Below are 23471 nucleotides of genomic sequence, written 5' to 3'. Positions count from 1 at the left end.
GTGCGGGATATCACACATATGTATGGAAAAAAGAGTTGGTGCCAGTAGATTTCCTTGTGGGACTCCAGCCAGGATGTACTTTTGTATTGAGAGTGCGCCATTCAACTTGACTCGCATGCGCCTATTGTAGTGGTATGACCTGATCAGTTGAACCATTCCCAATAGTGTACCAAAAGATATCATTTTGTGTAGTAAGCCATAATGCCAAACCTTGTCAAATGCACTGGCTATGTCCAAGAAAACAGCCCCAGTGCATTGACGCCAATTAAATCCTGTGGCAACATATTCCACCAATCTATATATCTGTTGTGTGGTGTACTGTGAGATTGGCGGAATCCAAACTGCTCCTCAGGAATAATGTTTAGCCTGTGCATTAATTCTTGGAGTCATGTGAGAATAACTTTCTCGGCAATTTTGCCCAGGTTTGAGATGAGACTAATTGGTCTATAACTTTGAGGTAATTTCGGGTCTTTTCCAGGTTTATGTATTGGGATTATATCTGCTAACTTCCAGTGGAAAGGGAAATATTTGTAGCGAAAGATGGAGTTTATTATTTTGGTCAGATGCACAATAGCTGTGCGGGGTAGTAGTTTTATCACCTTGTTGGTGATTCCATCAGGTCCAGGAGCCTTTTTGTTCTTTAACTTATTGATTATGTCGTATATTTCTGCAGGTGATGTGGGTGCAATTTGAATAGAGTATATGATAGAAGATTGAAGCGTAGATTTGACATGACGGTAGATCTTGTATATGTGATTGAAGTCGAGGTGGTCATAAGAGGGTTTACATTGACTCTCTAGATTTCTTGCTATTGCCTCGGCTTTATCTGCATCGGTATGGATGAGGCCAACATCTGTTTGAAGAGGCGGAAGAGGTTTGTTCTTAATCTTTCTGATGAGATTCCATATGGAGTGGTTATCAGGAGAGACAGAAGTCAATTTTTCCTCCCAAAGTTGACTTCTATGCACTGTGAGGGCATCTCTTACTGCGGAGTTAAATCTATTCAAGATTCGTTTATCTTGAGGTGCTCGGGTGTTATGATATCTCTTTCTTGCTCTGTTCTTCTCTCTGATCAAGTTCATGATGTCTTCTGGCAAGTGATTTGGTCTGCGGGTAATTGTGGAAGTAGTAACTGCTGCAACGGCTGTGTTAATTTGTTAGTTAGATCCTTTACAGCTATTTCAATTTGATCTGTTGATTTTATTATCTGCATGGGACCAATATATTTTGGAAGTACCTTGGATAGTTTGTACCAGGGTATGAAAGAATGTGGAGGGGAAACAAATCGTCTTGGTTTCCCAGCTGTAATAGAATGGGATTGTGATCGGAAGATAAATCATTGAGTGTCATTATACTGTACTGTAGTCTTACATTTTATAGGATAGCTACGTCCAAAACATCAGCCCGGCCGTATGTGTTATGATGGGTAGGCTCGGTGGGGCCTGCCACAACCACATTGTTGGACTCTGAGTAGTTGGCTAGTATCTGTCCATTTTTATTGAGAGAACGGCTGTTCCAGTCAGGATGCTTAGAGTTGAAGTCGCCGGCCATGATGACAGGCTTTCTGTTTTCGAGTACGGCGTTCAGATCTGAGAAGAGTAACGTTTTTTGCGGAGGATTGTAAACTGCGAAGATTTTTAGATTACCCGCCGAACACGTAGGGATTTCAGTGCCTGTAATCTCGAGATTAGTAGTGAATGGAATATTTATAGTGATGATTAATGTAGTTCTTTACGAAAATAGCAGTGCCACCGCCTCTGCAGGATAATCTGTCTGTTCTGTACAGCTGGCATCCACTAATTTTGGAATTATCTGATGGTCGCAGATGGGTTTCACTTAGCAAGAGTAGATCCGGCTTATGTCTTTGGGCAAACTCCTGGAGCTCCAAGACTTTACCCCTTAGGCCATTCGCATTCCATGCTATGATCTGCAAAAAATCTTAATTTGTTTTTATTCATTAGTGAGCGCTGAGATAACGGCTTGTCTATCTTTAGAAATCTATTAGTAGAACTTGGTGAAGGTTTGGATCTGCTAAACTCCAACAGCATATTTGCGAGAGAAGAGGTAATGATAGCTGTCAGATTTGTATGTGGTGTTAGCTGTTCCCGGGATGAGTGTTTAGGACAAGTTACATCCGCATATGTCCTAGACTGTTGTTGCAAAGTTACTCGTTTGGGAACCTTCAGCAGATGGGCGTCTAACCTTTTATGTTGTTATTCAGGAGGCTGTAAAGTAATCTCTAACATAGGTGTGCTGAGTGAGGAAGAAAATGTTTCTGCTTCTGTTTTTCTATTTCTTGGATTGTGAGCACATCCTTTGTAATTGGCAGTGAGAGGACCGCCACAATTGGCACATTTAGCCGGGGTAGATTTTGGTTTCGTGCATGTATTTGTTGGGTGGCCGACCCCACATTTTGAACATTTTAATTCAGCTTTGTATATTTTCTGGGATTGGCCAAACCTTTGACATCTATGGCACTGCCTTGTTGAAGCCCTTTTTCTTAATGGTTCTATAGTAATTTTCAGTCCACAGAGGGATGTCAGGTCATATATGTGCTTATAAGCTTGACTGAACTCTACTAAAACCAGTAGCATTGGAGTCTTGTCTTTTTTGGTCATTCTGCTGATCTTAACGGGTGGTAAGTCTTACTGGCGTAGATCCGCAGCCACTTCTTCTGTGGATACGTCTTCAGAGAAGAACTTTGAGGTTCTTCTCTGATCCTAGTGAAAAAGTGTGGTACTGTATACCTTTGGCATTTAACTCACCAGTTAACCTTCGATAACCCATCACTAACCTAGGTTGGATTTTAATACCATCTGTGACATTCTTCGCTTGACTGTATGAAATTTGTAAATTAGACATTATAGTCCTTAGGGACATCCATTTTTTCTCTTCTCGCAGAATAATCGGAGGTATCTTTTTCCTTGAGGAGGTAGGAGAGTCCTGTCCTGGATTCTCTTCTTCCATTAGATCTGCTTTGGTTGATTCAGAGGCTACAGTTTTGCGTTTTTTGTGTAACTGATAATTACTGTGATCTACGAGGGAATTATCATCAGCTGTTGTTTCTATTTCGCTGGTGCTGTCTTGAGGGATGCTGGGAAGAAGTTCTGAGAGTTGAGGGTCATCCGTATCAATCTCTTTTATTTGATGAATCACGACTTTTCCTGGCCATTTAGTATGCAGTAGTTTGCCTACATGCTTGAAGATAGCCGGAAGTTCTTTGAAATTTAGTTCTTCATATGGTGCCTCCATGGTTAGCCCCAAACTTTGTTCTGGGGGGCAGGACATGCCTTCCTTTCCCTTATCACAATAATAGATAAATAGAAAGGTGCTTACCAAGTACAGTATATGAAACAATGACGATACTAGCGGCAGTAGGCCTGGCGTATTGTCCTTGGTGTAAATTCGGTTGACTTACTTGGGTAAATCTCTGCGTAGCTGATTCTTCAATGTATAAGAATAAGAAAGACCTCTTTGAAAATAAATCGCTTATTTATAGTAGCAAAACTATTTACTATTTGTAATTTAACTATTCAAAAATTCCTTAAAACACATTTTCTATCAACCGCAATTCTCATTATTTTCAAAACTCTGAATATATTAATTTTGTTGTATACGTGTTTTAAATATTAATATATGTAATATGAAATGGTACTTTTTACTCAAGAAAGCTTTTTAATATAATATAATATAATATTAAAATTGTAATAAATATATAGTTATAGTTATCATACTGAAAGTAATCGCAAGCTATATATCATAAACATCACTCTATTATTCATTTCTGGTTAATATACTAATTAGGTACATGAACATTTTATAAAATTAAGTTTATTTACATTTTTTTTTTCATTTTCTAATGATATTTCCTAGCCATTTAATTCATTTGCTACGCATCTTAACAATTACTCTCATCCTGAGATTTTTATTTAATAAGATCAAAGCATCTTGTGGCAACTTATTTAGGTAAAATTTATAAGCTCTGCATTACTTCAACATTGAAACCCAAAAAAGAGCCAAAAAATGCCAAGGTTGACATTTTTTGGGTCTGGCTCCCATTGACGAGACCTAAATAAAGGTCGAAACTGTCTGGATTGTGACCCTTGCCTTTAATGCATAACATCATACATCTCCGTAAGGGGATGTGCTTTCCATTAGGGGGAAATACTAAGGAAAGTGATCGGGATTACTCCACCTTTACCACGAGTTGCCTCAGACTTGAACTACGTTCAGGCGCAAACTTGACTCACTTGTCCGTTTGCTTACTTGGGAAAAAAGGATTAAAACTTAGCTTATAAAATTGCTTGGTATCTTTAACAAATTACAGAAATATAATAGGCATAAGACAAACCACCTTCTCCTGATAAAAATGAAGTTTTGAAAGTCGAAAATATTTGTCAAGTTGCGAGTTGTAAGGACTTATATAAGTACTACTTACGAGGATGTAAAGATAAAGTGCACTTAATCAATAAACGTTATTGAAAATTTTAGTGGTTGCCACGTGCAAGGATATAATAGAAGAAACTGGAACCTCACTTCACTTTATGCATTTAATTACATCCATAAAATTATTCAATAGTACTCGAATCTGTTCCACTTATTTATATATTTTCTATTATTTTCTTTCATGGATGGAATTCTTATGTATTCCACAATTTATAAAATCCTATGAAAGATTCGCAGTGTTCCGAGAATGAATTCGTCTTAATTAGTCAAAATTATTTGTAAAGATTTCAAGTGACTGCAATGTGACACTTTTTATCTGAGTATTCTATTTTAAATGGTTTCTTCTTTTGGAGAAAATCTAGTAATCTTTCACCGAATTACTAAATATTTATTATCTACGTTATTAATAGTTAGCCGAAATGTTTAAATCGTCGAATATTTTTTCACAAGTTTAATATTTGACAAATGTTATATCGCACAAAACATCTTTTTGAATTAACATAAAATGTCGTCATCCTGAGATTTCAGAATAAGTTATTTAACCCCCCCCTCCCAAACCCCTTCATAAAATGGGAAAAATACTCCCATTTTAAGTTTATTACTTATGGCAATAGTGTCATGTTTTCAGAAATCACCCAATAGGCCTAAACAGTTACATTTTAAAACCTCCTCAATACTTCTCGTCATTTTATCTTTATCATATATTTAATCATACAAAAGCACGCCTGTTAAATTAACCGTGTCCTTGTGGAAGTGAAACTTTAATAGAGTCGGTTCTATTCCTGTGTAGAGTGACTAATTTAAGCTTTTTATTTGGTTCTCGAGTTAATCGATGGCAAGAAGTTTTCTATTCTTTACAAGAAACTCTGGTTTCTTATCATGAAAAGCAAAAAGTATACACTGCGGTCTCACACCGACAAACTATTGAGTTTGTCTTTTCGGAATCCAAAAGGTTTCTTCTCTGTTGCTCATCTGTCCGACAATTTTCTAAAAATTACAATCTTAGCGTCCTCAGATCCAATGTTCACGAATTTATTCTGTCTTCTCAGCTTTCTGTTCCCATGCATGGTGCTAATTTACTAAAAGATGGAGAAATTCTCGTGTATGGAATTCTCGTGAATAAAAAGTTATCTACTATACTCTTCTCGCCATAAATTGAATTGACATCTTCATCGAATTACCGGTGATGATTAACGTTGGACATGTTGCCTACCAAATTCTTGATAGAAGAGTATATGACACTTTCAAATACTAGTTTTTGATATTTTTATCAACCCAAAGGTTTCAGAAAACTTAGAAATAGTTTAATCATTACTAAAACTGCAAACTATTAATTTTTTTTGGGGGGGGGGGCTAGATGGGCGAAGTAAGAATGGTTTTCATATTCACCGTTATCTGTAGAGGAGAATGTAAGGATAGGGTGTTATTTAGCTATGAGCTCTGATCATGGCAGGAGGGTAACCGAAATAGCCGAGCCTCAGAAATTTATTAGCTATAGCATTGCCATCCATTACCCTCCATGGATACCCATTTTAGTCACCTCGTACGACATGCATGGGCTTCTAACTAAGTAAAGCCATCTCTAAAAATTAGGCGATCTCCCGGACCACTCCCTCCGAGTTGCCGAAAGACCGTCCAACTCAGCGTTGGTTCCACTCAGTGACCCCCCCCCCCACACACTAAGCAGAACCGATCATATTCCAGGGAAAAGCATCCACCGACAAGGCCCACACGGGCCACGCCGGAGAGCATCCTCCCTAGAGACTAAAAATGCTCTTTCAGGGAACCCCCCCCGAAATCTAAGCCCTCCTCACCGGGAGCAAAATTTCGAAGAAACCTAAGAGCGCAAAACTCTGCGTCCCATTTTAGTCACGTCGTACGACGTGCATGAGCTGCAGTGGAGCTATTCTTATCCCTGCCACAACACGGAGAACAACCTATTATTAATTGACAATTGACATTAATGTCTTTAGGGGTGAAGTAAGATGCTTTCCATATTCCCTCGCTATCTGGTACGGCTACAGTGAGGGTAGAATTTTATGAGCAGTTTGCTCGCCCTGGATGGAGATTACATCGCTACAAGAAGTTAAAATGGCTTTCGGTCTTTTATATTTGAATATATCCGTTGCCTCGTATGCTACAACTTGCTGAACTAGATCATTGGGATGTATGGACGTCTTTAGGAAGAACTTTGTTGCTAAAGATTGTAGGAAAGAGAAGATATAAGGAATATTTGTATCTCAATGTAGTTGATTGTTTCTGACAAACCATGGGGGTGTTCAGAATCATTCGCAAGCACTTGTTTCGCACATGCTGCAGTTTGATATTATTTGTAGTGGAGGTATGGCTCCAGGCTGGAGAAGCGTATGGGACGAGTCATCAGCTGGTATAAAAGCAATTTGATTCTGATGTTCAGCTTGCTATTCCTGTTAATTAGGGGTAGAACTGGGCGATGGCTTTAGATGCCTTTGCACACGTAGCCTTGATGTGTTGGTTAAAAGTTAATTTTTTGTCGAGGACGACACCAAAGTATTTTGTTTCTGTCTGCCGAGGAATTTTAGTATTGAATAGTAAGACGTCTCCTGCAGGAGATATCGACCTTTTCATGAAGAGAATGGCTGAGCTTTTTTTGGGGATTTACTTGCAGTCTCCATTTGGAGAAACATCTCCCTAACTTTTGAAGGTTTTCTTGAAGCTTTCTAGTAATGAAGTGTGGTCGGAGAGATCTGGCTAAGAATGCTGTATCAACCGCATATAGGGCCATGATGGATGACATTGGGTTGTGCGGGATATCTAACATGTATATAGAGAACTGCAAGGGAGCCAGTAGGGATCCCTGCGGTACTCCGGCCAAGATATGGCGCTGAGATGAGGTAGTTCCATTGATCTTGACTTGCATGGTTCTGTAGATATGATCTAACTAAATCGAAACACCATTTTCAGTGAGATACCAGTTGGGATTAGTTTATGTAGCAATCCGAAGTGCCATATTTTGTCAAATGCTTTGGATTGATCAAGAAAAACAACTTCCTTGTATTGACGCCAGTTGTAGCTGGTGGTGATGTATTCCACAATTCTGTGGATTTGCTGGGTAGTACTATGGTGTTGCCGAAAACCGAACTGCTCTTTAGGAAGGGTGTTTAGTTCATTTACTGAAGCTTGAAGTCGTAAGAGGATGACCTTCTCCGCAACCTTACCCAGGTTGGAGATGAGACTGATTGGACGATAATTTTGAGGCAGATGTGGATCCTTTTCTGGCTTATGTATAGGGATTACACCAGCCTGTTTTCAGGTGGAAGGAAAATAGTGAAATCTTAAGATTGCATTTAATATTATGGTGGTGCACTACAGCTTTTCGGGGCAGCAGCTTGATCACCCCTATTTGTGATGCCGTCTGCACCAGGAGCTTTTTTGTTCTTTAAATTTTTAATAATATCATATATTTCAGCAGGTGATGTGGGTGCAATATGGTCAGCACTGGTATCAGGAAGTTTTAATGAGTGTCTGACCTCTTTGTGGATTTTATACAAGTGATTGAAGTCTAAGTTTTCATATGAAGGTTTGCACTGCTCTTCTAAATTTTTTGCTATGGCTTCGGCCTTGTCTACGTCTGTGTGAACAAGGTCCTGGTCAGAAAATATAGGGGAGGGGATGTGCCTGTGTTTCTGATATATCTCAGTAGTTCCCAGATAGAGTGATTAGTAGGTGAGATAGAGGCTAACGTTTCTTCCCTTACTTGGTCTTTGTGAGCTTTGAGTGCATCTCTCACTGCCCCATTTAGTCTATTAAGAACTGTTTTGTCTTCTGGCGCGTGAGTGTTGCGAAATCTTTTCCTAACTCTGTTTGTTTTTCTCTGATCAAGTTCATAATATCTTCGGACAAACGACCAAGCTTGGGGGCAGATTTGTAGAAGGTGGCTACCGTGTTATAGCGGAGTTAATTTGTTGGGTGAGGCTTGTAACTGCTGATTCTACATCTTCTTTTGTATATGTGAGCAACAGGTTCAATTGAATCCCTGAGTAATTTTGGCAATCTTTCCCGCGATATACATGAGTGAGAGAGGAGACAGGTATTCTTGTTTTCCCAGCTGTAGTAGAATTGGATTGTGATCAGATGACAACTCGTTCAATGATTTTAGGCTGTACTGAAGTTTAATATCTTGCAGGATAACTATATCCAGGATGTCAGCAGTGCCAGACGTACTAAGATGACTTGGTTCGGTGGGTCCTGCCACAACAGCATAGTTTGATCTATGTAGTTGGAAAGGATGCAGTCATTCTTGGTGGTGGTTCTACAATTCCTGGCAGGGTGCTTGGAGTTTAAATCCCAGGCAATAATGATGGACTCTCTGACGCCTAAGATGGCATTTAGATCAGAGTGCAGAAGAGCTTTTAAGGGTGGGTTGCAAGCTGAGTAGATTTTCAGTCTGCCAGCCGAGCTGTTCCACGCCTGTGATCTCAAGGTTAGTGGTTGGAGGGTTGGTTACAGAATGATGTGTGATATAATTTTTAATGAAGATGGCAGTGCCGCCGCCTCTGTAGTTTAACCTGTCGTCTCTACATATATAGGAGAAAAACCCCTTATTTTAGGGTTGTCTGAGAGTCTTAAATGTGTCTCGCTAATTAGTACAATATCTAGTTGATATCTATAGGTGAAATCGTGGAGCTCCAGAATTTTGGTTTTGAGGCCATTTGCATTCCATGCAATGATCTGAAGAGAGGCTGGAATAAGTTTGTTTCTATTCATCTATAAGTGCTGTGAGGATAGTCTGTGTTTCTCGTAGGAATCTTTTAGCGGAGGTTGCTGAAGGGTTTGACAGGCTCAAGTCTTGTAGCATGTTTGCTAGAGAGGCCGTAATAACAGCTGTCAGATTTGTAGGTGCTGTTGGCTGATTCTGTTCTGGTGTTGATTTGTTTGTAGGGGCCACATCAGCATAACTTCTTGTTTGCCTTTGGCACCCTCTATCTTTGAAGGCCTCCGAGCCTCCGGCTGTGGTGCAGGGGCCCTTTGGTGTTCTTGTACTAGAGGAGGACTGTTTAGCTGTCTCCATCTGTTTGTTCTTTGGGTGCTGAATACACACCTTATGGTTGGCAGGATGCGGGCCACCGCAGTTAACACATTTATCCGAGGTGATTTTCGGCTTTGTGCAGATATTGGTTGTGTAGCTATCCCGACATTACAGACATTTAAACTCAGCTTTACATAGTTTCTGGGTATGGCCAAACTTTTAGCACCTGTGGCATTGCCCAGAAGATGACCTTTTCCGGAATGGTTCTGGTGTGACGATGAACCCCGCAGACTATTTTTAAGTTGTAGATATTTTTGTAAATGTTATGGATCTCTACAAGGATTAACGGCATGGGAGTCTTGTCGGGTCTGTACATTCTGCTGACCTTAACAGGAGGCAGATCCTGGAAGTTAAGATCAGTAGCTATTTCTTCTGTATCAATGTCTTCACAGACGCCACGGAGGACCACTTTAAAATTTTTTTTCCGAACTGAGCGAGAAGGTATGATACTGAATACCTCTGTCGTCCATTTCTTTAGTCAACCTTCTGTAATCTGTCACCTTTGCAGGTTGTATCTTTATACCTTCATCCACATTTTTGGCCTTTATATAGCCAATGTGTGAACTGGACATTGTAGATCTTAGAGCTGCCCATCTGTGTATGATCGGAGGCACCTTTTCTTTGGGAGAAGCAGTGGAGTCCGAAACGTGACCATCTTTGTCCATTTCGTTGTCTTTGAGTGGTTCTACTATTGTCCTGCGCTTCTTGCGTGCGCGGACCTCTTCAAAATCTGAGGGAGTGGAGATCATCAATTCTAACTGATCCTCCATTTTCTCGGCGTCAATGTCTGTTACACTTGCGGGGTGAAACGTATCATAAAGTTTCGCCTTTCCCGGCCAATTGTTATTAAGCAGCTCGCCTAGTCTGATGATTTCACGATATACTTCCTCAAATATCGTCTCGTTGAACTATTTTTCCATGTCTATCAATGTGAAGTGTCTGAAGCTGAAAGAAAAGGAAAAAAAATCGCTTACCGTGCAGTTGTAGCCTGGCCGGCACTTCTCCAAAACTCGGAAGAATTTTTTGGGTGAGAACACTGATGTAAAATGACGAGATCTTGAGAACTCATCTTCAACAAGTATCACTTACAAAATTGATATTCATTTAAATGGAAAATTGACAATTGACAATTGACATTTATGTCTTTAGGAGTGAAGCAAGATGCGTTTCATATTCCCCGCTATCTGTTGTGGTTACAGTGAGGGGTAAAATTTACGAGCCGTTTGCTCGCCCTGAATGGGCATGGAGATTATGCATTATTATAGGAGGCTAATATAGCTTTTGGTCTTCTATATTTGAATATGTCCGCTGCCTCGTATGCTGCAGCTTGCCGAACCAAATCGTTGGGGTGTGTGGACGTCTTTAGGAAAAACTTGGATGCTAAGGATTGTAGAAAAGAGAAAATATAGGGAATATTTGTGTATCTATGAAGTTGATTGTTTCTAACATACCATGGGGCGTTCAGAATCATTCTCAAGCACTTGTTCTGTACTCGTTGTATTTTGATAATGTTAGTATTAGAGGTGTGGCTCCAGGCTGCAGAGGCATAGGTGATTATAGGACGAATCATCATCTGGTATAGTTGCAATTTGATTCTGTTGCAGAGCTTGCTATTTCTATTAATTAGCGGATAGATCTGAGCTATGGCTTTAGATGCCTTTGCGCACGTACACTTGATGTGTTGTTTGAAAGATAGCTTTTTGTCGAGAATTACACCCAGGTAATTTGATTCTGTCTGCCACGGAATATTAGTATTGAATAATAACACATCTCCTGCAGGAGACATTGGCCTTTTTGAGAAAAGAACGGCTGACCTTTCTGTGGGTTGACTTCGAATCTCCATTTGGAGAACCAACCCTCCAGCTTTAGAAGGTTTTCTTAAAGCTTTCTGGTAACGAAATGAGGTAGGAGAGATCTGGTTAGTATTGCTGTATCGTCCGCATACAAGGCCAAAATGGAAGACATCGGAATCCCTGGAATCCCTGCGGCACTCCAGCAAAGATATGGCGCTGGGACGATGTAGAACCGTTGCTTTTTACTTCCATTGATCTATTCTGAAGATATGAATGGATTAGATGAACCATTTTTAGTGAGCTAGAGGCTGAGATAAGTTTGTGTAGGAGTCCAAAATGCCAGATTTTATCAAATGCTTTGGATAGGTCTAGGAAAACAGCTCCTCTGTACTGGCGCCAGTTATAGCTGGTGGTGATGTATTCCATAATTCTGTGGATTTGCTGGGTAGTACTATGGTGTTGCCGGAAACCAAACTGTTCTTTAGGGAAAATGTTTAAGTCATTTACTGAGGTTTGGAGTCGTGAGAGGATGACCTTCTCCGCAATCTTAACCAGATTAGAGATAAGACTGATTGGACGATAATTCTGCGGTAAGTGTGGGTCTTTGCCTAGCTTATGTATAGGAATTACATCAGCCAGTTTCCAGGTGGAAGGAAAATAGTGAAATCTTAAGGTTGCATTTATTATACTGTTCAGGTGCACTGCAGCTTCCCGAGGCAGCAGCTTGATCACCCTGTTTGAGATGCCGTCTGGTCCAGGAGCTTTATTGTTCTTAAGTTTTTTAAGAATATCATATAGTTCAACAGGTGATGTGGGTGCAATATGGTCAGCGCCGGTATCTGTGAGATTTAAAGCGTGTCTGACCTGTCTGTGATTTTGCACAAGTGATTGAAATCTAAGTTGTTATAAGAGAATTTGCACTGCTCCTCTAGATTCTTTAGTATGGCTTCTGCCTTATCTACATCTGTGTGAACTAAGCCCTGGTTTGAGATTATGGGGGGAGGGAACTGTTTTTATTTCTGTTGTTTCTCAGTAACCCCCAGATAGAGTGATCAGTAGGTGAGATAGAGGATAACTTTTCATCCCAAACTTAGTTTCCATGAGTTTTAAGTGCATCTCTTACTGCCCCATTTATTCTGTTTAGAGCTGGTTGTTTTATCTTGTAGTGCATGCGTGTTACGGAATCTTTTCCTAGCTCTGTTTTTGTCTCTGATCAAGTTCATGATGTCTTCAGGCAAACGATCTGGCTTGTGGCCAGATTTGTGGAGGTAGCTACCTTTATAGCAGAATTAAATGGAAAATAGTTCTTAAAAGAACTGGGCGATGACTGAGTCCTTGACGCTTTGTTCCGTCATCTGAATGAAGATGATTGTGTGGATGGAATGTTATTGAGCTAAAAAGCTCTAGTCATGGCTGGGTAACGGCAATAGCCGAGCCTCAGTTAAAACTTCATTGGCTAGAACATTGCCATTTGTTACCTTGGAAGTCCTAAAAAGGACTTTAGTTTTTCTTCCAACAATTAAATCCTTATAAGGACTGGCTTAAAGGAGCGAAGCAAGAATGCTTTTCATCTTCCCCGTTATCTGTAGAGGACAGTGTAGGGATAGGGTCTTATGAGCAATTAAAGCTCTGATCATGGTAGGAGGGTAACAGCAATAGCCGAGCCTCAGTTAGAACTTCATTGGCTACAGCATTGCCATCCATTACCCTCCAAGAGTATTGGATTGAATGAATCAATCACCGCATCTCACGGTCGATTGAATCTAACAATTAAATTCAACCTACTGCTGTTATATAAGATAAGTTGATTGTAATTAAAGTATGGGGTATAATATAAAGATAAAATCATTTCATTTTAATTAAAATTTTTAAAAAATCAAAAATAATTTTTATCACATATTATAATTAACTAAAAGTTCTATATAAAACTTCGAATTTATTAAGTATTAATATATTACATATTGAATATTTTCCATTTTTATTCTCACAGCCGAGGCATCAAAATTGCCATTGCAAATATTTTTTTTCTCGTTAACTTTCATTCGACTAATTTGAGAAGCTGCTTTTGATTTAGAAAAATAGCCTGTTTTTCCATTTGAAGAAACTATATAAAATATATATCCAGATAAGATCTCTAGCAAGTCACATTTTTCAAAACACGACGGCTAAATACAGTGTATAAATATAAAGCAATTTTGATATGAAACTGTACAGTATAACACAGTAGTTAATAAAAATACGGTGTTTAGTACACCTCCAATGTTCGGTTAAAAAAAGCTTTGCATTGTATTCAGTTGTCGGTGTATTGTAAAAGTGGCTTGATTCTTCTATAAACTCAGTCCTTCATATAGGACGTAGGTATGTTCTTATAATTAGGGGCATTTTTTAAAAAATATTATATGCTTGTAAAGCAAATTATGTTCTATTCATGAAACTGTAGACAATCCCTCATGGATGCTGAGAATCCGTCGGCCCTCCAGCCAAAAGGCGATTCTTCAGAGCGTGGAATTATCATCAGTCCAGAATCGACTGTGGGTCACCAGCCGGACAGTGTGCCTGTATTCTGCGAAGTGACGAAATCAAAATATGGTTACAATGATGGTCAAACTGCAAACTGTTTGTGTTGTACCGATGCTCGAGTCAGGAATAATGACTGCAAACGAAGCGAAATTCAATTCAAAAGTTCGGCCGAAACGAACTGCGAAAAGAGACAGCAATTACTGGTTGACACAATCTTCTCCGAATCTTCCATCGATGGAAAATGGAACCGCTCCTCTCATAAAAGGAGTCTTCCTGAAGAATACATTCCTTACGGCAGCTCTCCAAGACAGGAGAGGTGTCTGTCGAACGTTTTTTGTGTTGAAGGGCGAGAGAAAGACAGAAAACGAAAATATTTCTGTTTAGAAACGCCTTCAAGTAGTACCAGCAACAGCAGCAATTCACTCTGTACATCTTATGAATACAATAAATGCTCATGTCCTGAGAAAGCTCACAATCATCCTTGTGCCTCTACGAGTAGTGATAATGATAAAAACTGTGTGATATCGCCATCAGCAGACTCCATGAAGAATGAACAAACAAGTTCATACAGCAAAGTACATACATCATCATCTAGGAAGCAAAGGGAGCATCTAATGGATTCACATTTCTACCGGAACTCACTATTTAGGTTGCCAGAAACATCCAAAGACCATTATCAATTAACCTGCCATCATTCTTGGCCTAGCACGTGCAATTCTGTGATATTAGAAGCTCCAGTTGCTGAACCGATATCAGATTTGGATCCTATTCTGTCCAATCGCCTTAAGACCCGCGAGGTAAATCATATGAACATTAATAAAACAATGTCACCGCCCCTGGATCGTTGTGGGACAAGTGCCAGTCCGAATCATTTCCAGAGCTCATGTCCATTTGCAAAGGAAATGGACCAGCAGCATACATCTTTAGGCATTAACCCATCCTCAGTAGTAGATTCAAATATAAATCCTTATCTGTTGGGGAATACTTCTCCAACCAGTATACCGGACTCCAGGTACTCTTATCACGGTAGGATAGAAAGGCCAAATTCATTACCCTTAGGAACAAATCATTATTTAGAAGATAATAGATATGCAAAACATGACTCCACATTTTTTGATGTACATAAATCTCTTTTCGATAAAAACAACACTGAAAAATTATCATTGAATTATGACACCCAACAGTGTGCTCGGGAAACGAAAGATGTTGGCATTCAACAAACTCCAAAACGAATGAAAGTAGCAGTAGCCCAAGGTGAAGATACCATGGAAGCAGATAAGGAAGAGATGGAAGTAGAAGTTACAGAAGATGATCCTCAACAACCGCAAACTACTGAAGTGAATGACCAACCAGACGCTGACGCTGAAGATCAGGATGGTGATGCTGTTCCCCTTTCCCAAGAGGATGCAAATGGAGACGGTGGAGAGTCTGCAAGTAGTCCTGTAGATGCTGCAGAAGCAGCGGATGGTGCAGATGGAGCTGAAAAACTAAATGATGTCCATACAAAAAAACCCAAAGAAGTCCCAAAAGAATCGGATTTAAGCACAAAAGAAAAGCGTGAACAGGAAGAGAAAGAACTAGATGAAAGTAAAAGCGAAGCAGAAAAGGTAGGGACGAAGGAGCCAAAAATTGGAATAACAGCAGACGATATCCATATCGAGATTAGGGATCCAAAACAAACTCCTGTAAAAGACTCACTCCAACAGCCAGAGAAGGAAAAGCAAACATCTGGAAATATGAATGGAAAAGAAACAGAGGAAGGAGAAGAAGGAGAAAAGGCTTCAAAGGAAAGGGAAAGTGAAGAATCTCAAACGGATCAAGAGAAAAAAGAAGACGACGCTGACAAAGCTGACAGAACTAGTCCACTTCCATTTTTATTAAAAGTAAGAAGCAAAGAAGATGAACTAGGACAAGAAAGCCTGAATGAAGGAGTGAGCCACAGTAAAGGGGAAGAAAAAGAAGGGGATGATGAAACGAAAGAGGAAGAAGATACAGAAAACGTAGAGAGTGCAGAAGAAGCTGAAGAATCCGAAGTAGAGGAAGAGGTGATCAGAGAACGTGTACAAGATATTGAAAGTGCTCAGGAGGCAAAAGATGAAAAAGAAGAAACACCATCAGAGGATAAATCGGAAGAAAAAGTCACTGAGCCAATCGAGCCAATCATAGAAAAGGCTTTTACGAAAGTTCGAACTTATATAACAACAGGTGAATCTTCGGAGGAAGAGGGAGAGCACAAAAATGGAGAAAAAGATAAGCAGGAGGAAGAAGATGAAGAAAAGAAAGGAACAGAAATTGCAGAGAAGGAAAGCAAAAAGGAAGATGTTGAAACAGCTTCTGAAGCAGCTGTTGAAGAAGATGAGCAAGAAAAGGTGGAAGACAGTAGTAAAGAAGATAGAAAAGAAACAGCAGAAGAAAAGGTAGAGGAGAAGAAAGAAGAAAGAGAAGGAAGTGAAGAAGAAGAAGAAGAAGAAGAAAGTAAAGAGGAATCAGAAAAGTCTGTTTCAATAAAGGAAGTAAAAGAAAAGGAAGACAACGGTGTTGAGGATATAGAGATGAAAGAGGAAAAAGCTGAAAGCAAAGAAGAAAAATATGTCAAGGAAGAAGAAGACGAAGAACAAGAAGGTGATAGTGAAAAAGTTGACATGACGAAAGAAGAACCATCACATATGAAGGAAAAAGAACTGCAAGAAGAGATGGCTGAAGAAAAGGAAAAACATGAAGGTGAAAAAGAGAAAGCACAAGAAGAAGAAGAAGAAGACAGTTCTGTAGATAAGAAAAAAGAGATTGCTGAAGAAGAAGGTGTGGAAGAGGCAAGAGAAGTAACCGAAGATATAATTGGAATCACAACCATAAAAGATGTGGAAACGACACAACTGAAAGCTGAGGAGACTGGTGAAGAGGCTACTGAAGAACAAGGTGTGACAGAAGAAGATGAAGAAATTGTAAAAGATGTAGAATCTGATGAAAAAGTTAGCAAAGCAAAAGACGAAAAACAAGTTACTGAGGAAAAAGGTGTTGGGATGGAGTTAAAGGAAGTCACTGAGCAGGAAGAAAAATTAGAAAAAGACTTAGAAGAAGATACAAAAGCGGTTGAACATGATGAGGCAGAAATCATCGAAGGGGAAGTAGGCAGAGAAGAAACAGCTAAACCAGAAGATATCGAAGTACAAGAGACAAAAGAAGAAGAAGGTGAAGAAAAGGAAGAACAACAAGAAGAAGAAACGAAAGAAGAAGAAGAAGAGGTAAAAGGGGAAGCAGAAGTAAAAGTGGAAGAAAAAGAGGAAGAAGAAGAAGAAGAAGAGGTAAAAGAGGAAGCAGAAGTAAAAGTGGAAGAAAAAGAGGAAGAAGAAGAAGAAGAAGAGGTAAAAGAGGAAGCACAAGTAAAAGTGGAAGAAAAAGAGGAAGAAGAAGAAAAGGTAAAAGAGGAAGCAGATGTAAACGTAAAAGAAAAAGAGGAAGAAGAAGAAGAAAAAGTAGCTGAAGGAAAAGAGGAGGAAGAAGAACTAAAAGAGGAAGGAGGAATGGAAGCACAGAAAGCCGAAGTAAAAGAGAAAGAAGTACAAAAAGCTGAGGAAGTCACAGCAAAAAAAGAAACCAAAACAAAAGACGTTGAAGTAGAAGAGAAAGAAGAAGCCAAAGATGAAGAAGAAGGGAAAGAAGAAGAAGAAGCGAAAGAAGTGGAAGCCGAAGTAATTGAGGGAGAAGAAGAAACGAAGGGAGGAGAACAAGAACTCAAAGAGGAAGAGAAACCGATAGAAGAGGAAGTAACTGCCAAAGAAGAAGAAGAAACGAAATCAAAAGATACCAAAGAAAAAGAGAAGGAGGGAGAAGAAGAAGAAGAAGGAGAAGAAGAAGAAGGAGAAGAAGAAGAAGAAGGAGAAGAAGACGAAGGAGAAAAACAGAAGGAAGAAGAAGAGGAAGTAGAAAAAGAGAAAGCGAAGGTAGATGAAACTGAGATAACAGACGAAAAAGAACTGAAAGCAGAAAAAGATGAAGTAGAAGAAGAAGATGGAGAAGAAGAAAGTGAAACAATAATAGAAGACAGAGAAAAGGCTGAAGGGGAAGCAATAGAGACTGTAGAGGAAGTTATAGAAGGGGAAACAGAACAGGTTGAGGAAAGTAAGAAAGAAGTGGATAAAGAGGTAGAGAAAGATAAAGTAGAAGTTTGCGAGGTTGACGAGGAAGAAGATGCAAAGGAGAAGGAGAAGGAAGTTGAAGGGAAAATGGAAAAGAAAGTAACCGAAGAAGAAGAAGGCGAATTAGTTGTAGATAAAGATAAGGACAAAAAAGAGATAGCAGAAACCAAAGTTACTGAGGAACAGGTGGAAAAGGAAGAAGAAAAAGTACCAGAAGAGGAAGAAACAGAAGAAGAAGAAAAGGATGAAAAGGAAGTTGCTGAAATGAAAGAGGAGACACATACTGAAGAAACTGGGGAAGAAGAAATAGTCTTGGAAGAGAAAGCACAGGAAGTTTCTGAAGTGCAGGAAGTAGAGATTACCAAGAAAGAAATAAAAGAAGTTGAAATGGTTCAGTTAAAGGAGAAAGAAACTGTTGACGATAAAGAACAGGAAATGACAGAGAAAGAAGAAATTGCAGACGGGGAGAAGCAAATGGAAGGTATCACTGAGGAAATATTAAAGGAGGAATTAGTAGAGGAAGTGGAAGTCGTTGAGGAAAAAGAGGAAAAAGGCATTGAAGAGAAAGAGGAGGAGGAGGAAGTTGTTGAAAAGAAAGAGGAACAGGAAGTTGTTGAAGAGAAAGAGGAACAGGAAGTTGTTGAAGAGAAAGAGGAACAGGAAGTTGCTGAAGAGAAGCAGGAAGAGGAAGTTGCTGAAGAGAAAAAGGAGCAGGAAGAGGAAGCAGTTGAAGAGAAAGAGGCGAAAGATGTTGAAGAGAAAGAGGAGGAAGCTGTAGAGAAGGAATCTGTTGAAGAGAAGGAGGATGAAGCCGTTGAAGAGAAAGATCAAAAGGAATCCACTGAAGACAAGGAGGAGGAAGATGTTGAAGAAAAAGAGGAGGAAGAGGAAGTAACTGAGAAAGAAAAGGAAGAAGATGCTGGGGAAGAAATCGCTGAGGACAAAGAAAAGGAAGTTATTGAAGAAAAAGAAAAGGAAGTTATTGAAGAGAAGGAATTTATTGATGAAATTAAAGAAATTACTGAGGATAAAGAAAAGGAAGTTAGTGAGGAGAAAATCGAAGTTGACACTGAAGAGAAGAAGCCAGCTGATGAGAAAGAAGAAGAAGAAGAAGAAGACTCGATTATTAAAAAGACAGAAGAAGATATCGCTGTAGCAATGCAAGAACTTGAAACAGTCCCTGAACAGGAAAAGGAAGTTTTGAAAGAAAAAGAGACAGCACCTGAAGGCGATGCAGAAGTTGTTGAGCAACCCGATGAAAAGACAGTGAGCGAAGAGGTTCAGGCTGAGCCTGTGTCTAAACCTCCTCCCAAACCTGAAACTGAAGCCGCTCCGGCCCCTAAAGCAAAAAGAGGAACAAAGAAACGAAAGATTTCACGAACCACATCCAGAGGTCTTTCTATGAAAGGTGTGGTGGTGAATTTTTTAAATTTAATGCTTTATTTTGTTTTATTATTATTACTATTATTCTAAAAAGAACAAAGTAATAGTAGAAGTAGTAAGTAATCTAACGGCAAACTATATTGTCCTTTATTTGGAACAATCTGGTTTCAGTATGTTTCATTGTAAATATATTTATAGCATTAATCGCACTTAATTCTCCACCGTTGGAGAATTAACTCATGCTGATTTTTGTTTTTGGCGATTTTCTGTTGCTTAATGATTTTTATGAGGCAATTAGTGCAATTAGAATTTTTTAAGGGAGGTATTGATAGAGGCATTATTGTGTAGTCCAAGTGAGATGTTCATCACACCTATCACCCTTTATTCAAATAATACATTTTTTAGTTTACTAACTATATTTTGCATTTAATTTAATCATCTATTACTGTTTTCTATTATGAGGATCTTCTTATTTCTAGTCATAAAATACAATCACTTCCATGGTAAGAAATAACCGAGTTTTGGTATTCATGTGCTGATCACAATCAGAAGTAAATCTTAAATTAAGTTTATTTGAAACGAACTTGTACCTAAATCATTTTAGAGTTGGATACAGTTCGTGTACAAGATGCATATCGAATCATATTCTATAAGGGATTATAGGGGGCTTAAATACATACAATCGACACGATGAATGTTAAATACTCATCTATAGTATAAGTTAATATTAACAAGAGACAAAATTGGTTTAATGATGCAGTACTCAAGAATGTTTTAATTAATATCCTATCCTTCATTTTACTTTTTAGTATGAAATTTTGCACGGTTCCATTATTCAGTAATACTAATTTATCCAAAACTTTTAAGTAAGTTTGTGTTATGTTCAACGTATTCTCAACTTTAGAATTCTTTCAACATCGAAATCAGATGGTTTAGCTTTGAGTGGTCAATAAAGTTGAATTCAATGCTTTCCTTAACACTGAAAAAAATATTGCGATAGAGTACAGTTTGTTATGCATTTTAAAAACGTACCTAACAGAATATACTTTCATGCTGAACTCTTTTATTTTGGTTTGGTGGTATTCAAATAATAATTTTGCATATTACTGCCCCGACATACCTCAAATGAAATTTATTATAATGGAAGTCGGCAAAAAAAATGCATAATATAGATGTATATAAATATAACTACATATGACATAATATAATAAAAATAAATGGACGCAAATGAATAAAATAAATATATAAAAATCTAAAACAACACAAATTACTCTATTATGAATTTTTATTTTATTATCTTGAATATGATACTATGCACAGCTTGTATTAAACTTCCACACGTTGTTACTTTGCGTACTGGTCGAAATCTCGAGCTGCTATATTGGTTCTATCTCACCATTATGCGATGTAAGAGTGAATATTAATTTTCTTCGTTTACATGTGCCTATTCAGTGATAAAAAGGCTAATAAATGCTTTAATACTATTTAAAACAATTTATATTACATTCCTATTAGCGTTTGTTATTCTTTGATTTAAATAAAACAATAAATTAATATTTATTGTTTTATTTAATAAAATTTATAAATGTTTAAAAAATATTTATATAAAATAAAACCATATTTATTCAATTTAAATCTTTTATCGAATAATTTTTGGGTTTCGAAAGGTGCAATTTTTTGTTATAAATTAATTAGTTTTATAGATATCAAAAATCATATTTTATTCTTTTAATATTATACTATATGACTTTGAATAGAGAGGCATCTTGTTATTGAAATGAAATGGATATTAAATACATTATTACCGAATATTAATTCCACTCAAAACTGTCTCACTAACAAGAATGCGTCTGAGTTCAGATTTTTTTTTATTTATTTATTATTTTTTTTAACAGTTCGTTGGTTCTATTACGACTTATATTCTCATCGCAACTGATGAAATAATGAAAACGATATGGATTGCTAGATGTATTTTACATTATTCTTATTATTGTGCATGTCAGTGATATTTTTTGGTGTTTTTAATTTTTTTTTTTCTGTGTAAGTTACATTGCTTAATACATTATTTAATTCTCATGAACTTGTTTAAGTATTTCATGTCTGTCGCTTGCATACAAAATTTGGAGTTAATTCCTTTGCTAAATACGGTTTCTTCGTAGTCTGCTAACTGTCACGATGCTACATCCGTACAAGAATGTCTTTGCACTTACGATTCTATTCACCACTTACGAGTAGAGGAACTTTCTCTAGGACTAATTTCCCCAAGTTCATTCCAGATGCAGTCTATCTTTAGCGCAGACAAGCAGAACTTTTTATTCCGAAAAAAAAAGGCTTTATTAGGAATATTTATTTTTTATGTATTTGTTTAATTAACCAGTCACTTATCTTACGACAGCACCTCAACATCCACTCTTTTTTTTTTTTTTTTTTTTCGTATTCAAGACTGGCTCAGTTTTGCTGTTCACAAACAACAGATCGAGTCCATTAAATAAGACTCTATCGGATACGAAGTCACATCTGAGCATAATAAAATCGGTTTCATACTTATAGCCATACACTATACCTACTAACAAAATGCCGCTTGGATTTATAAGTTTCTCAAAGTAACCCGCAACGAAGATTTAAAAAAAAAGCTTGTCTCTTTTGGTAGAAAAAAAAATCTCTCATTAAAAAACAGGAGTATCGCTCATATTTTAAAGTATCAAAATTTTGTCACTAGGTTGCATTAAGATGCATCATTAAGAATATCTCAACGTTAGTTATAACTCTAAAATATGATCCATTTTTCTTTTTTCACACGTTTTGCATTAACTCTAATGAGGAAGTATTATCCTCTGCCAAGAACATTAACGATATTCCATATGTCGACACGAACGCCACCTGCCAGAAAAAATTATATCTTATTTTAAATGAGATAATATAAATATAGACTTCCGATGGTTCTACGATGAAAAGGAATATGTGAACAATAAATCACGCTTACGAGCGATCGATTTTTTTTTTTTTTTTTTAAATCAGTTCGTCTCTGACGACGAATATAAATACTTCCTGAAAAAGAAATTCTTAGTGGTGATAGAAACTGGAAAGATATGTAAGCAGTTTAATAAAGTGCGATTAAATATTTATTTTATCATGCTTTAGAGAGTACGAAAATATGATTATTTCATTCTAAATGATTCTAAAATTACCATACGACGAATTGTTATGTCGTCATTTTTAAACGGAAAATAACAGCAGTATCCGAAGACAGTTTTATTTAAATTGCTGTGGAAAATAAGTCGTAGGAAACTGTTAACGAAATGATAACAATTATCATTATTCTCTGATAAGAATCAATCTTATATTAAACTTTGAAATTGTTATTTTTTATTTATATGTATACATAATATATGTAACAATTTTAATTTAATAAAATAAAGAAAATTAACTTAATAAATTGTTCTTTTCTTTATTTATCATGAATATAATAAAGACACCATGTATATTTTTTCATAATTAATATTCTTCTATTTATGTTTTTTTTTTATTTTAGATCGATCACCTTCGGCAGAGTCTGAGAAATTAAAGGTAAGTTTGTGAGATTATTATTCGTGTTAAGTACTCATAGAAGTAACATAATGATGGTTAGAAGAGTAGTCTTGTCTTCCAAATGTTCCAATGAAAACTCGCTAAATTAATGCATTGTTGGAACCAGTGAAGTTTCAGTGACATACATATTGGATTAATGCCAGAGCTTAAAGGCATAACGAGCGTTAGTGAACTGATGGGCTCTATTCACGGTTAGATTAGTTGGATCCATATGATGATGATTTTGAAATTCAAAACTTCAAACTAATTAATGTGTCAACATTAATCTACGTATATATGGCTGGTGGATATTTACTGAGAATATTCTCATTTCGAAATTCATTGAAGAATTTATATAGCCCACTTTTATTAATGATAATTCGGAATGAATGTCAGTGTAGAATAGATGGTGTATTAATTATTTAGGCTGGGAAGTGGTGCCTGAAATGTTTAAACTACAACATGGACCGCCGAGAGAGTGACGTTACCATGGAAACAACAATGGTGATATTTTAGATTTCCTTGGGCAACTCACAATTATTAATACTGGACGATTTT

The 23471-nt window shown here is 37.6% G+C and overlaps 1 protein-coding gene across 4 annotated transcripts in view; it reads left to right on the top strand.

The window, feature by feature from the left end:
• LOC150093687 (uncharacterized) overlaps positions 1-23471 on the top strand; it is a 90458-nt gene that overhangs the window by 16834 nt on the left and 50153 nt on the right. For all 4 annotated transcript variants that reach the window (XM_090413093.1, XM_090413091.1, XM_090413092.1 and 1 more), the window contains exons 2-3: positions 13748-19371; positions 22879-22913. In XM_090413093.1, the coding sequence (XP_090269219.1) occupies positions 13758-19371; positions 22879-22913 (5649 nt within the window). In that variant the 5' untranslated portion in view covers positions 13748-13757. The remainder of the gene's footprint in view (positions 1-13747; positions 19372-22878; positions 22914-23471) is intronic.

Source organism: Typopeltis vanoorti, chromosome 23, assembly GCF_054136105.1.
Source record: "Typopeltis vanoorti isolate ZY-2024b chromosome 23, IOZ_Tvanoo_1.0, whole genome shotgun sequence".
Taxonomy (NCBI): Eukaryota; Metazoa; Arthropoda; class Arachnida; order Uropygi; family Thelyphonidae; genus Typopeltis; species Typopeltis vanoorti.
Note: the sequence above shows the minus strand (reverse complement) of the source record. Positions and strands in the feature narration are given on the sequence as shown.